This window comes from Antedon bifida, chromosome 8 (assembly GCF_963402885.1).
Source record: "Antedon bifida chromosome 8, ecAntBifi1.1, whole genome shotgun sequence".
Classification (NCBI taxonomy): Eukaryota; Metazoa; Echinodermata; class Crinoidea; order Comatulida; family Antedonidae; genus Antedon; species Antedon bifida.
The window spans coordinates 21766905-21782566 of record NC_136233.1 but is presented as its reverse complement, the minus strand read 5'-3'; the positions used below and the strand labels follow the sequence as shown (position 1 = coordinate 21782566).

Sequence of the window (15662 nt, the reverse complement as noted above, 5' to 3'; positions counted from 1 at the left end):
GTCATACATCTCTTCTACTGGGTCATACATCTCTTCTACTGGGTCACACAGCTCATCTACTGGGTCACACACCTCCTCTACTGGGTCATACATCTCTTCTACTGGGTCATATATCTCTTCTACTGGGTCACACATCTCTTCTACTGGGTCACACACCTCCTCTACTGGGTCATACATCTCTTCTACTGGGTCATACATCTCATCTGCTGGGTCACACACCTCCTCTACTGGGTCATACATCTCTTCTACTGGGTCACACAGCTCATCTGCTGGGTCATACATCTCTTCTACTGGGTCATACAGCTCATCTCCTGGGTCACACACCTCCTCTACTGGGTCACACACCTCCTCTACTGGGTCATACATCTCTTCTACTGGGTCATACATCTCTTCTACTGGGTCACACAGCTCATCTGCTGGGTCACACACCTCCTCTACTGGGTCACACAGCTCATCTGCTGGGTCATACATCTCTTCTACTGGGTCACACAGCTCATCTCCTGGGTCACACACCTCCTCTACTGGGTCACACACCTCCTCTACTAGGTCACACACCTCCTCTACTGGGTCATACATCTCTTCTACTGGGTCATACATCTCTTCTGCTGGGTCACACATCTCTTCTACTGGGTCATACATCTCTTCTGCTGGGTCACACATCTCTTCTGCTGGGTCATACATCTCTTCTGCTGGGTCATACATCTCTTCTGCTGGGTCACACACCTCCTCTACTGGGTCACACACCTCCTCTACTGGGTCATACATCTCTTCTACTGGGTCACACATCTCTTCTACTGGGTCACACATCTCTTCTACTGGGTCATACATCTCTTCTACTGGGTCATACAGCTCATCTCCTGGGTCACACACCTCCTCTACTAGGTCACACACCTCCTCTACTGGGTCATACACCTCCTCTGCTGGGTCATACATCTCTTCTACTGGGTCATACATCTCTTCTACTGGGTCATACATCTCTTCTCCTGGGTCACACAGCTCATCTCCTGGGTCACACACCTCCTCTACTGGGTCACACATCTCTTCTACTGGGTCATACATCTCATCTCCTGGGTCATACACCTCCTCTACTGGGTCATACATCTCTTCTACTGGGTCATACATCTCATCTCCTGGGTCACACACCTCCTCTACTGGGTCATACATCTCTTCTCCTGGGTCATACATCTCATCTCCTGGGTCACACACCTCCTCTACTGGGTCATACATCTCTTCTCCTAGGTCATACATCTCTTCTCCTGGGTCACACACTCCTCTGCTGACCCTACATCTCTTCTCCCAGCCATAAAGACCTCTCCCAGGCTTCACACCTCCTCTCCTGGTAACACATCTCGTCTTCTGGGCTCCTCACCCTCCCCAAACCACATCCCCCCATCCCCTGCCCCAATCATTACCCCAACATCTTGGTGTTGCCACACTGTGCTATGTTGTCTACAAAATACACATGCCATGCAACACTAGACAATACGTGTATATGCAACAAGCTCACTATATTGATATAAAACACACGCTAATATGGAGGAATTAGTTTCTAATTCTTCCTTGTTACATCTACAGTACATGCGCAATGCTACATCAATGGGAGAATTAGTTTCTAATTCCCCATCGCATTTGACAACTAAATACTGAACATGCGCAATACTTGTGAAAACTAAACATTCAAATTAAAATAATTATGTCGTTAGTAATAATATTATCCAGTAATTAATTAAAATAAAATACTAGGAGGTTATTAGTTTAACTAAAGGTTACTTCAATTAACCTATTTCCTATTATATTCCAACACATACTAAACTAAGTGAACTTATAGGTTTAAAACAAACTAAACAATGACTTAATCTAGTTAAAGATATATTGTCCCCCAAAAACATGAAAAATGAAGATTAATTAAATAAGACTGAAAATGTTTTGTAGTTTTAATAAAGTTAATCACTTCCATAGAAAAAAAAACTAAACAAAAAAATGTTTTTACTTATAAAATGAAAAAATAAATGGTTAAATTCAACCAAAAATCCATTGGCTGGCAGCAAATTTGACCATTTTTTGCTTTAAATTTCATTTTTTTTCAATCCAATTTTTGGTCAAAATGGATAACTATTATGTTACATTAAAATGGAATATTCAACAAAATTTTTTTTAAGAATTATTTTTTCAGGGGAACAATACAGTATATCTTTAATTGCCAGTCTTAAGTAAAGTTTCTTTACCAGGGAGTTTTTTCCAGCGATTCAAGCTACAGTATGTGTATGACATGACGTTTTGATTTCAGCATGGAGTAATTTCAGTTTTGATCGTCAAAATTTTTTGATTAAAACAGGCCCCAGGTCAGTATAAAGATATATCGGAATAAAAATAATCACACTGTAAATTAAATCTACTACTACTAGTACTAGTAATTTTATTTTTTTAGTCGTTGGAAATTTATAAACTGTCTTTATAACTTATTACTAGCCTACTGTAATTTCTAAAATTCCATCAAATCTGAAAATAAATGAAAACCTATCTTTAAATGCATCTCAAATCATTTTATACACTAAGATCTTAAAACCATATATCTTGGCAAAAATGTCTTACTTTACTTCTATCCTAAAAGATTACATTTATAGTATTATACCATCATTAATTTTTTTTAAATAATATATTGTAGCAGGCATTTACATTTTTGTTTTCATTTTTAAAGCTTAAAATTAATAACTTTGTATAAGTTCTTCATCTCACCTGCTTTGCCAAATCATGAAATATTGATAACATAAATTTTGTAAAACACTTATTAAGCTTTAGCGGCACTTAAGCTGCTGGCCAACATGAAATGTCGGTCAGCTGTGACATTACGACATCTGGATTAACCAAATGAGCCGAACATTCTTTGAAAATCCATCGATTAATGCAAAAATAAAGCTCGGTAATAACTCAAATTTAAAAGAAAAGTACTCATTTTGAGCAGCCTACAGATAATTTGCATATCATACCAGTGTGCGTTTTACTTTACATAATTTGTATATTATACAAGTGTGGGTTTTCCTTTACATAACTTGCATATTATACAAGTGTGGGTTTTCCTTTACATAATTTGCATATTATACAAGTGTGGTTTTCCTTTACATAATTTGCATATTATACAAGTGTGGGTTTTCCTTTACATAATTTGCATATATTATACAAGTGTGGGTTTTCCTTTACATAATTTGTATTTACAGTATGCAATACTACAGTGTATATTACGAAATGTGGGATTTTCCAATTTACAACTTGGTAGTGGGGATTTCCCATTTACATGGGGGTATGGGGGGGGGGGGGGGATTTTGCATTTACTGTAGAACTTGGTGTAGTGGGGATTTACCATTTACACTTAGCCAAGTGGGATTTCCCATTTACACTTAGCCAAGTGGGATTTCCCATTTACACTTAGCCAAGTGGGATTTCCCATTTACACACACTACCAGTGGGAGATTTCTCATTTACACATGGACAGTGTGAATTATTATAAAAGACATACTTAGTGGTAATTCCCTAGTCTCTTGGCATGGAAACAATTTGATGTTTTGTTTTCATCACTAACCATAAAAAATATTGATTTTTCACCAACATAAAATGGAAAATTTGTTATTGTTTGCATCTGTGTTTATGCGATACAAACAATTTTACAAGATGCGTCATTAATATAAAATAACGTGATCTTTACAGGTATTGGTCAATTAGACATTTTACTGTCATGTGACAGATCAGAGTGCTAAAATGCAGAGTTACAAAGCAAACAAGAATATCCCACAATATCATTCACTTGTTATTAAACCAAACCAAACATTCCGTTTCAATTGTAATCAAATTCTAAATTACACAATCTAGTTTCCTTATTAGTAAACCAGGACAAGAATCATGTTGAAAATTATTCTAAAATAAAAGTTTACAGGTTTTGTGTGCAACTAAAAGTTTTTGTTTGTACAATGGTGTCAAAGCTAATGTACTAAAGCAAAAATTCATGTATATAATTCATTTATGAATTTGTAATGGGGATAACAAACAGCCTAAAGGTCACATGATGGAATAAAATAGTTTAGATTGAAACAAATTGTATTACAAACATAGAATAGTAAAACAATGTAATATTAGTATTATATTATCAACCTTCTTTATAATTTTTGTCATTTGAACAATTATACATTTTGAGAACCTTTTTTTGTATTGTTGTCACAGCTGGTGGGCTATTGTTTGTATTTTTGAAAATGAAATAATAAAAAAAAAAAAAAAAAAAATATTAGCCTACTTTAGTAGTTTTACTAAGTTGTATGTGCAGCAATTTTAAAATGCTGATAAATAGAATCTTTCAAAAACTGTGATTTAGTATACTGTAGCGCCTTTACCACTGGTGTAACATTTAATTGTGCTATTGTAATTGTTTTTTTATTTAGTTAGTGTACTTATAATTACATGCAACATATCAATCATATCAAGGTATTAACATATTAATGCAGTCTCATCACCAGCTGGATTAGGGGTGAAAAATTACAGTTAATGTTATCTGAAAACAAAGTGAAAGAAGCAATGAATACAGAACAATATATAATGTCAGACTCCAGATGATGAATAAGGGTGATGTTGGTTGAAAATTTAATAGTATACAAGTAATGAATATTATATGACACCTTAATAAATTCCTGTCATTTAATTGGACAATTGTGGGTCACATGGTATGCAATAGAACACACTATTTAATATTAGAATTAGATACTGTAGATTATTAGATAATAATCTACAGTATGAGAGAATATATGTATGCATATTATAACATACCTCAGTGTATTCTTTAGTATTTGATTGATGAAGTTAATACACATCATGCGTCGTTTGGTATTAGTTAACGCATTTAACACAAAAGTGATAAAGCGATAATTCATTTCTGATTCACGTTTAGCTCTTTGTAAACATTTTTTGCCACGCTGATCTGCGGTCGAAAATCAACCTGCAGTGTGTGGCGTCTCTAAATGTACTCTGCGTTAAAAAATTGGAGCACTGTCTTTTTTTAATGGCCTAACTTCTCGGCCTAGCCTTTAAAAATGATCCTGACTTAAAGAATCGCATTAATAATTGAATAAAAAACTACTTAAGATTAAAAACAATACAGTCAGTAGGCTGTTTTGTATCGTTAAATAGTGAGAATATTCACCATGAATATATAACTACCGTTAAATAGTGCGTACTATTGCATGCCATGTGACCAACAATTATCCAATCAAATGACAAGAATTTATTAAGGTGTCATATAATATTCATTATTTGTATACTATTGAATTTATTGATTTCAAGATTAGTTGTTAATTCTCAAATCGATGATCGATCAAATTATCATTTGGAGTCTGACTTATGAAAGTGTGATGAGATGCGAGTTTGTGACTAGATACAAAGATGCAGCGAACACTAGACAAAAGCACAGCAATGCGCGTTATTCCTTCAAAGCTACGAAGATCAAGCCCTCGTTATTGTCACAAACTTACTGTAACCCGCGACACTACCGTAAAAATCACCGCTTCCGCTGTTTATCAAACGTGCTGTGGAAATGTACAGAGAAAAATATTAATAAATGTAAAAATATACTAAATAGAAATAGGAGAAATAAATGATTAAAGCGCTGTCTACACTATTAAACTTGATAGATGTGACAAAAAAGTGTGTGCCCATATATGAACATGATGATGTCATATCACTACCATAGTTGGGCATATCACCACAATATAGTTGATAGTGTAGACAGAGATTAAGATAACTTATTTATTTAGACTTTAGAGTTTAGAACAACAGATATCGGAATCCCCCCAAACAAATTCACTGCTGATAGTAATAGTATATCATTCAATAAAGCTGGAATCTATTTTTACTTTCTGGAAAACCAGTTTTGGGAAATTTGACTATTTTACACCAACTACCTTTTACAGTTATTAAACTAGCTTCCAGTAGATTTTTGCATTAAATTGTGTAAGTAAATTTGTAATATGTTAAGCTCTGTCTAAACTATCAAAAAAAATGTGATTTGCCTAAATATGGTGGTGATGCCCAAATATGGTAATGATATGACATCATCATGTCCATACATGGGAACATCATCATGTCCATATATGGGCACATCACATTTTGTTTGTCACATAAAGTTTGATAGTGTAGACAGAGCTTTACTGTAGTATTCAGGTTGTAAAGAGAATTATTTTCAGTGACAATAAATAAATTTAATAACACTATATAGACAAACATGTGTTAAAATTATGCATTATTAGAAGCATGCCAAATGGCCTAAAAGCAGCACTGACAATAAGAAATAAGACATTTCTGAAAAATTCACTAGGATGTCATAGATTATATCACACTGTATTAGAGGGGTGTTTTTGTTAATTTTAAAGTTAATGAAAAGCCTGTCAGTTTATCCATGGAGAAATAAGTTAGATGGTTTATCCATGTAAGTTAGGCACAACATAGATTATTATGCTTTATCATCATTTAAACTTGTGATTTTTATTGTGTGTAGAGTAGTGCCAAGTAGGAGGGGCTTAATTCTCTATTTTAGTCTTTAATCCAGTTTAATAAAAATAAACATTTGGCATCATTTTCAGTTTCAATTACACATTCTTTGTAGTTTATTTACTTATGTAATAATAATAATAAGTTTTTACGTCTCTTTTTATCTAATCTTGAAGAATTTTGTGTGGCTACTATTTAGAATTGTCTCAACATAACGGATTAAATACTATAATAGTATATCTATTCATTGAACATAGGCTAGTGTCTTTCTGTTTACTTTTTATACAAATTGAAAGTAGGCTAAGCATAACAAAAAAAGTAGAAAAGTGTTCATTGTATACCAAATCCTGGATTTAAAATACTTGAATGAAAATTTACGGTTGAATGACAACATGCAAATGTAGGTTCTTCATTCCGATAAAAATTGTAAAAACTAAATTTAAAAAAAAATGTGCAGTGTATGTACAGTAGTACTAGGCCTAGTAGGCACCATCCATTCTTTACATTTTCTATTGGTGGGAAATTATTTGTTATAGAATCTGGGCACACAGAATTAAAGAGATGGGATGGGCTACCACTAAAAATCTTCAGCCAATACAACGGTCCACTGCCAGCCAGTGTGGGAGTTCTGTTCATCATTATAAACAATAATGAAATGATAAAGTTTGATGACTTTCATTTTTTAAAGCAGCTTAAAACTTAACTCTATATAATATAATGACTTGCACATTACTTATCACAAAAAAACATTACAAAATAAAACGATAAATTATGAAGTATCGAAGATCACTTAAGCCTAGCTAGGCCTAGTTCAAGGCTCTTCATCTGAAGGGTAAGAAGCAATTGGTTCCGGTATACTTACAGTATTTTTTGCCATTCTTCGCCGACGACGCACCACCAGCGGTGTCGTTCTCTGCTGCTTGAATCGACGGAGGTTTATCCCCTCCAACAATTTCAACTTCATTATCGATATCACCTTGTACAGCCGGTTTTGTTACAGTAAATCTTTGAGACATTATTTACAACAATAATGTACAAAACCTGTTTTAACAAGTGTTTTTAAAGTAAGCCTTCTGCAACCGGCCACACAACACACTTTCCACCCGTCGCGATCGTGTCGTCCGTCGTATAAGCAAAGTACGTGTGAATTATAGAGGTCGCTGTTCAATTTATTAGTTCACATTTTTTTCTGGAACTTTTAATTTTTATGGAAAGTTTATCAGGCGGTCTTTAGTTTTTTATCATTATTTTCATATCTACCATCATTAAACCAGCATCACTTTTATCATCATCATTATAATTATAATTGATATTTTCGTATTCAAATTAAAGACACAACACATTAAAATGATACATTTTATTTTTATATTAGCAAATCATCTATTTTTATAAAAAAGTATTGCAATTTAAATATTCGTATTCTGATAATTAGATATAAAATTATGTCGGAACCACATTAAAATTCTACACATAAACTGGTGAGAAAATGTACAGTGTTGACATGGAATGGACATTAGCAAGAAATCAAACACGTTGAGATTTAAATTCCGATTTCATTCTACAAATCAAATTGGTATGAAATACATGTTAGATATTTTTCCAATTAATACTGAACACACACCACAGGTTTAGTTTCAATATTTCAACATTTCAAAAATGTTTTCCATGATGACATAATAATTTTGAAACAATGAATTCCGAAAGGATACATGTATTACATTTTCACCGTTGCTTTTTGTTTTTAATTATTTTATAGATGGTGACAATTAGGAAATCTGTGAGAATGAGAAAAAGCTGCCCCAACCGGGATTCGAACTCGGAATCTTCTGCTTGATATGCATCATACCATTACACCAGGGGCTTTTATTTAGTATGGTTCACTATACACAGCATTTTCTACGTTTGTTTTTCTTTTTAGCTATATACTTAATTTAAATAAACATACAAAGAAAATGACATTGATTAGTTGATTTGGTTTTAGAACAAACTTTTTACAGTAGTACCTTATTATAATAGTTTACATTTTTTTAAACAAATCCTAGAGACATGATAACTACACAAATAAAAATACAGCAATTTCTTTTACAAGGCACAACCTGAATAAAATAAATGTAATGCCTACCATCTGAGTTACAATAAAAATCACAAATGTATAAATTAATTATCACATACATAACAATTATCTAAAAACTATAATTTACATTTAATACATATTAAATATGTATTTTAATTACTATATACTTAATTAAAAACAAATAGAACCTGTTAGATGTTTGACTAAGCCGCAAAATAAAACTTGCATTTATAAAATCTTGGATATTTGGACATACACATATACAAAATATAAAGCGGTAAAAATAAAACGTGCTATAAAATATTTAGCATATTTTGTTAAAGAGTTGTTTTACCGCATAACGTTGAAATAAATTTTGGACGTAGACCTTAAAATGGTAGCTAAGTAAATAACAAAATATTTGTTTCATTTATTAATGTAAATAAAATGTATGGAATTAAAAAAAATGTTTTTACTAGAACTAGTAAAATCAGTTTGGATCATAAAGGTCTATAATATTTAAAAAAAATAATTATAGCACCTAGGCAGATCTAGGTACCTATCGTGAAGCAAGCAAGCAGAGATATCCAGGTACCCTTATTTTGATGCAAACATGGGCGGATACCTAATATAAAGCAGCATGTGCCTCAACATCCTGGTCACAGCAACAACAGCGACGCATCGCCACTTTCAGAATGGCTTCTTAAACTACCAAAATCTAATTAAAATGCAAATCTAGAATTTACTCATTCTTGATAAAATTACAAAATGTTGATACAATTGAAAGGGAATTATATTTAAAGGAAAGACAAATGAAATTAATCAAAAATTGATCTGATCAAAAGGAATATGCAACAAATACAGAATTATTATAGTATAGTCTTTGGTATTTTGCATTGTATAATATTTGTAAAAAAAATAAACAAATTTTAACCTTTTATACAAAAATAACTTGGCTATCTCGGCAGACGATATTGGTAGCGCAAAACAAGATGAAATGCGGAAGGCAAAGCAGAAGGCAAATGTGTTTATCACAAAGCTTTGGGATCGCTAGAATTGAACCCAAGTGATTGGAAGGCAGCGTAACACCACTCCGGATGGGCGTTGTTTTACAAAATTTTAGCATCTAGAAAACTATTTGGTGTTTGATAGTGTTGAGGCACTTAAATCTAAATATATCTAAAGCTCTGTCTACACTATCAAACTAGTTTGACAAAAAATGTGTAATGTGGCAAATGTGCTTGTGATATGCCCAAATATGATAGTGATATACCCAAATATGGTAGTGATATACCCAAATATGGTAGTGATATGACATCATCATGTCCATATATAGGCACATCACATTTTTTTGTCACATAACGTTTGATAGTGTAGACAGATTTAAACCTTTCAGTCCTCGCCACCACCGTACATGTCAGCGAGACGCTTGAACGGTTTTCCTAACGAATTCAAATAATCAAAATCTTGAGAGCCGTCGGTGCTTGCCGAGTTGATAGAGCTCAGTGAACCGGCTGTTGACCCTTCACCCTCGTAATCGTACACATGGAGACTGTCAAAGGGCGAGTTGTCGGGATCGTCGTCGCATTTTGGTATACGTTCATCCAACAGGTCAGCCACTTTACGGGGTGCATCTAGATACAAATTTAATTGTAAAAAACGGTAAAAAATATGGTAACAAAAAATAATCTCTAAATATTAACCAATATTATGAAAACAATGGGGAGCATTATTAAACAAGAAATATAACTAACACTAAAGAGACCCCTGGAATGTAATAAAGTAAAAAAATTACATAATATGATATCAGTCATTGCAACACACACTTTTAAGATTTACACACATCTAGTCTGAGGACACTGTAGCTATATTTACCAATCAAATTTCTTTCCAAAATACCGAGTATTTCACTTAAGTCAATGAATATTTTAGGATTCCTCTTAAGTAGTATTCACTTAAGAGAAATAATAAATGTTTCCCTAAGTATGATTACGGCCACTGGTTTTCAAAATATTACAATTTAGTTAGAGTGGAGTTGTGGCTCGGTAGTTATGATGCTTGGCTACCAATCCAAGGGTCCTGGGTTGAAGTCCCGTCAGTGTCAGGATTTTTCTAATGACAGTTTACAACTCCACTCCTTGTAATAAGACTTTGTTTATGTAGAGCATCATGTGTATGTTTGTCTTGTCAACGGGATTGCCACCTTTAAGAAGGATAGTGAATGAAATCACTTATGGCTATCCTTGACAATTTGAAATAAAGAAAAAGCTAACATACCACTGTAAGCATTACCCACTGGCACGGCGGACTCTGGCATCAGCCGGTCTTTCTCTAGGCTTCCATCGCTTAGACGACCAACAGGCTTTGTCAATGTATTGATGTCATACCCATCATGATCTAGCTCACCACCTCCTTCTTCATCGTAGTACGCCAAATCCTCCACCAGGTCATCATCTTCCAAATCCAGCATTGCTTTTTCTCTTTGCCGATTTTTGTTTTTATACAGCAAAAGTATGATTAGAACGACTAAAAGAACATTGCATAATTTAAATTTATTATTCATGGCATTGATTATTGTCAGGAGAATTACTCCCTTAAACTGCATTCATAATAAATCAATGGATTGTACAAATACATTTATTCATCAAATATCACAAATAATAGTATAAACAATAATTCAAGAAAAAGAAGAAATGATAAATCAGGAGGTTTGTGTGATAGAGACCTCAGATTACTCTTAACAAAATGCTTTAAACATTTTGATAATGATAATAATAATGCAGATTTCTAGAGCACACTTCCCCACCAAAGGTGCTCAAGGCACTTGCATGATGATATGCAAAACATTACTAGAAAATAATATATCTGCAAACTGTGTTAATGTTTTAAAATCACACCTAAAGTGTTTCCAATAAATATACAAGGGCCTAAAACTATGAAATTAAAAAATGTTGAAATTAACCCAATGTCTATGGCTCCAGTGGCGTAACAGCTATGAGTGCTCACTGGCTAAACCCAGGAGCACCGGGAGCTTATGAGGGCCCCTGAGCAGTGCCCCTGAGCAGTGCCCAGAGAAAAAAGACAGGCATTAAGTATGTTGAAAAAGGCAGTTAAAGGGCCACTTAGGGTTCCTAAACCAGGGGCCTCATGTTTCTATGTTACACCACAGCACATCTCCCTGTTAGAACTGAGTTGTATAAATTAAAGAGGAGCAACTAATTTTGCAAACGTAAGCTATCAATCAGACAGGAAAAAGTTGTTTTAACTTACTGAGTAGAAATAGTAAACAGATGCAAATGATGGCAATCAAAGCTGCTGAAACACCAGCACCATTCTCTATGATCTCCTCGCTTGTTGAATCACATCTGTCTCCAAAATACGGATCTGGACATTTGCATATGAAGCCCTCCTCCCCTTCTGTGCATATTCCTCCATTTAGACACGGATTCGGATCACATGAGATTGGGATGCAGAAATCACCAATAGTATTGATAGGACAACTATACACATAAAAAAACAATACATAATTAAATATGTAAGTAATCCTAAAAAGGCATATCTGACTGAGCTATTTTGACTATAATCAGCAGATGTAGCTCCTCATACTCTTTGTTGTTTGTGATGTGCCCAAATATGGTAGTGATATGCCCAAATATGGTAGTGATATGACATTATTATGTCCATATATGGGCACATCACATTTTTTTTGTCACATAATGTTTGATAGTGTAGACAGAGCTTTAGGTGTCTAATCTAAAAGACATTATTCATTTGATCCAGTTAATCATTTGAAATAATTTTACAACTTATAATTGAAAGTACATGAGATGTCATAATAGCTAAGACAAGAATTCTCCAACTACACTTTAACATCCCTTTCATGTTGTCTAGCCCTCTGGAGTGCAACACACTGAGGTATTAATGCTCTGTCTACACTATCAAACTTTATGTGACAAAAAAATGTGATGTGCCCATATATAGACATGATGATGTCATATCACTACCATATTTGGGCACATCACACTTTTTTGTTAAACTAGTTTGATAGTGTAGACAGAGCTTAACACTCGCATTTTGTATGGTGTATTCCCCAGTGTTTGTAAACTCCTGTGTTTTGCAAAAGACCGAGGTATTACCCAAATTGAAGATAAACAAATGTAACTTACATGCATTCATACATACGCCACAGATCGTTGCAAACAGATTTCGGAGCAGGACAAGTGACGCCGTTACAAGCTTCGCTGATACAGCCCTCTGTAACGTTATTGTCCCCCGTCACTGTCGCGTAATCTGAATCCGTGAAACCCAGGAAGTTGTTATTGATTCGCGGATCATTCATACAACCTGTGGTAAATAAAATATTATAATTAACACTAGCGATGGACTATTCCATTAAACATCACACTGTGTTGGCCACTAGCGATGGACTATTCCATTAAACATCACACTGTGTTGGCCACTAGTGATGGACTATTCCATTAAACATCACACTGTGTTGGCCACTAGTGATGGACTATTCCATTAAATATCACACTGTGTTGGCCACTAGCAATGGACTATTCCATTCTGCCTTATTCTTCATTTTTTTTAACAAAACATATCTGAGCTTACCTTGGAAATCCTGTTGTGAAAACCCACTTCCTGCAGAATCTCCGACTCTCAAAGATTCTGCAGTAGCTACAAATATCTGGAACGAACCAGGAGCTCCTTGCACTTGTCTAGTTCCGCCGCCTCTGTCAACCTTCAACGTGACGAAGTTACCATAGCGATCATACTCAACGCTATGCCACTGTCCATTGTTGACTCTGTAATTTGGTAGGCTCATTGTAAACTCACCATCTCCAAGATTGTACCGAAGCCTCATTGTACCATCAACGAGCTAAAAGAATATATGTAACTTTAGCAAAATATAATTGTTATACTGTGTTCCCCTGTGTCTAAATTAGCTATATAGCATACAACTCTCTTCCCCATCTAACCATTGAATGGTATATACCAGTATATACCATACAAGTCCTGTCTCCTATTCTAACCTATGAATAATGTGCATTCATATATTACTTACCTCAATAGTAGTGTGTTCCCCTGTGTCTAGGTTAGCTATATACCATACAAGTCCTGTCTCTTCCCACGTTCTAACCACTGAATGGTAATGTTCTTCATATCCTGACGTATCAAGCCCAGCCGCTGCTTTCACGCTGTAGTCAACGTAACTATTCAATGCGAAATCATACGGAGTTGTTTCTACATAATAAAAAAACACCCGAGCATTAGGTTACTGATTGGTGGCGTGAGATTTTTTGCTGAGGTGACGCAGAAGACAAGTAGGAAGGCTTACGCCCACTAAGGTCAACGTAGGGTGTTCTCAAACCCCTCCCTCTATTTGATTAGAAGTGCACACTGACACTAAGAAGAATACTTTCTTGTGAATTCATTGCAGGATTTGAAACCTTTAAAGCACAATTTGTTAGGAATCACGCATTATAGTATAAATAAAAAAAAAAGAAAATAGAAAATAATCTACCTTGGTCACATTTTTCTCCTGTGTAACCAGGGAAGCAAATACATTCCCCATCTGGGTCATTAGTATTGGCATTACATATACCATTGATACACCATGGCGAACCGTTATCGTTATCAAGACAGCTGTCATCAGTACGTGGACATCCTTCTTCAGAATTCAGATACGATACCCCTACGTTGTTGTCGCTTAAATCGTATAATTTACCATCCTGTATCAGGTTCCGGATGCAACCGTCAAATCCAGGAGCCACAAAAGAAATAGGGTATTTCCAACCGGAATTCTGATCGACTCCGCCAATTTGTAATGGCGTGTTCACGTTCAGAAGCGTGCTGGAATTAAGAAAATTGAAACATTACATCTTTGTATCTTCATTAAAAACTTTACCTACTCTGTTTTACGGGAAAGATATGTATGTAGAAAACCTTATTTTAAACGGGATGCGATTTAAAAACGAAATAATTATACCTGGTTCCGGTAACTGTACTGCTAACCTTGCAATTGGTTGAATCTATGTCATCGTTTGTCACCGTAGCCGTTGAGCAATGGTCCACGATCATCTCTACGTACTAAAAATTTTAAAATTTTAAATATTTGTTTTTAACACTTGTGTTTCATTCAGACCTACAGTATCTATAGAGGTGCAATAATAAACTATGCCTGCAATAGCTGGTTGTGAAATACCTTACCCAGATAACTATTTAGTATTTGGGAATATTCAATATTTATAATATGTACAGCACTTAGAAGTTTCACAACATTAGGCTCTTTATAAATCCAGGATAATATTATATTTTGTTGGTTCTTCCCTCAGCCGCACTATATATAATAATTTAGTGGAGTTGTGGCTTGGTGGTTATGATGCTTGGCTACCACTCGAAGGGTCCTGGGTTCAAGTCCCATCACATGTCAGAATTTTTCTAAGGACAAAATTACAACTCCACTCCCAAAGACTTGTAATAATAGTTTGTTTATGTAGAGAATTTTGTGTATATGTTTGTCTTGTGAACCTATGAGGGTCCCTAATGATCAGCAATTGCTGGATGGATCACCCTCATTTAATATGGTCAAAAAAAAAAAAAAATAAATAAATACAAAATAATCCATTGTTAAGTTACAACATAGTAATGTGAAAGTATTGTTACCTGAGCATTTCTTCTGATTTCAACTGTGTGCCAAATATCATCATTCAATGCACCAAGATCTTCGTCTTTAAAAGAAATTGTATCCGTTCCATCACCGAGATTGAGTCTCAATCTTGGCCGACCGCTGACCAACTCAAGAACAATAAAATCATCTGGTTGACCACTCACGGTCTGCATCGGTCCGTTATAGAATAGTACGCCGGTCAAATCACCTGTGATGAAGTCAATGGAGGTGACCGTGTCTTCGCATTGTTCAAGTGACTCCACCCAAGCGTAACTCTCACCGCCCTTAAAGCTTCGCTTTGTTTTCTCGCATCTTCCTCCGCCGTACTCATTCGGACATTCGCATCTGTAAAACATAATATCATACATGATAAAACCCAAACTGGTACAAAATACTTTTAAATTTGACATTTCT

At 34.8% G+C, this 15662-nt stretch overlaps 2 protein-coding genes across 5 annotated transcripts in view; both read right to left on the bottom strand.

The window, feature by feature from the left end:
* The window catches only part of LOC144850703 (solute carrier family 12 member 4-like), a 28675-nt gene extending 21039 nt beyond the window's left edge, over window positions 1-7636 (bottom strand). For 3 of the 4 annotated variants that reach the window (XR_013614108.1, XM_078708087.1, XM_078708088.1), the window contains exons 1-2: window positions 7388-7636; window positions 5511-5564 (exon numbers count right to left, since the gene is read on the bottom strand). Coding sequence is in view for 3 of the 4 variants with exons in the window: in XM_078708087.1 (XP_078564213.1) it covers window positions 5511-5564; window positions 7388-7541 (208 nt within the window). In the remaining variant the exon portion in view is untranslated. The remainder of the gene's footprint in view (window positions 1-5510; window positions 5565-7387) is intronic. The other variant, XM_078708089.1, reaches the window with a different exon arrangement.
* Window positions 7637-7867: 231 nt separating this feature from the next.
* The window catches only part of LOC144850611 (neural-cadherin-like), a 29941-nt gene continuing 22146 nt past the window's right edge, over window positions 7868-15662 (bottom strand). The window contains exons 25-33 of the mRNA XM_078707937.1: window positions 15245-15593; window positions 14568-14668; window positions 14103-14431; window positions 13644-13822; window positions 13190-13457; window positions 12745-12922; window positions 11849-12078; window positions 10856-11104; window positions 7868-10212 (exon numbers count right to left, since the gene is read on the bottom strand). Coding sequence (XP_078564063.1) covers window positions 9971-10212; window positions 10856-11104; window positions 11849-12078; window positions 12745-12922; window positions 13190-13457; window positions 13644-13822; window positions 14103-14431; window positions 14568-14668; window positions 15245-15593 — 2125 coding nt within the window. The 3' untranslated portion in view covers window positions 7868-9970. The remainder of the gene's footprint in view (window positions 10213-10855; window positions 11105-11848; window positions 12079-12744; window positions 12923-13189; window positions 13458-13643; window positions 13823-14102; window positions 14432-14567; window positions 14669-15244; window positions 15594-15662) is intronic.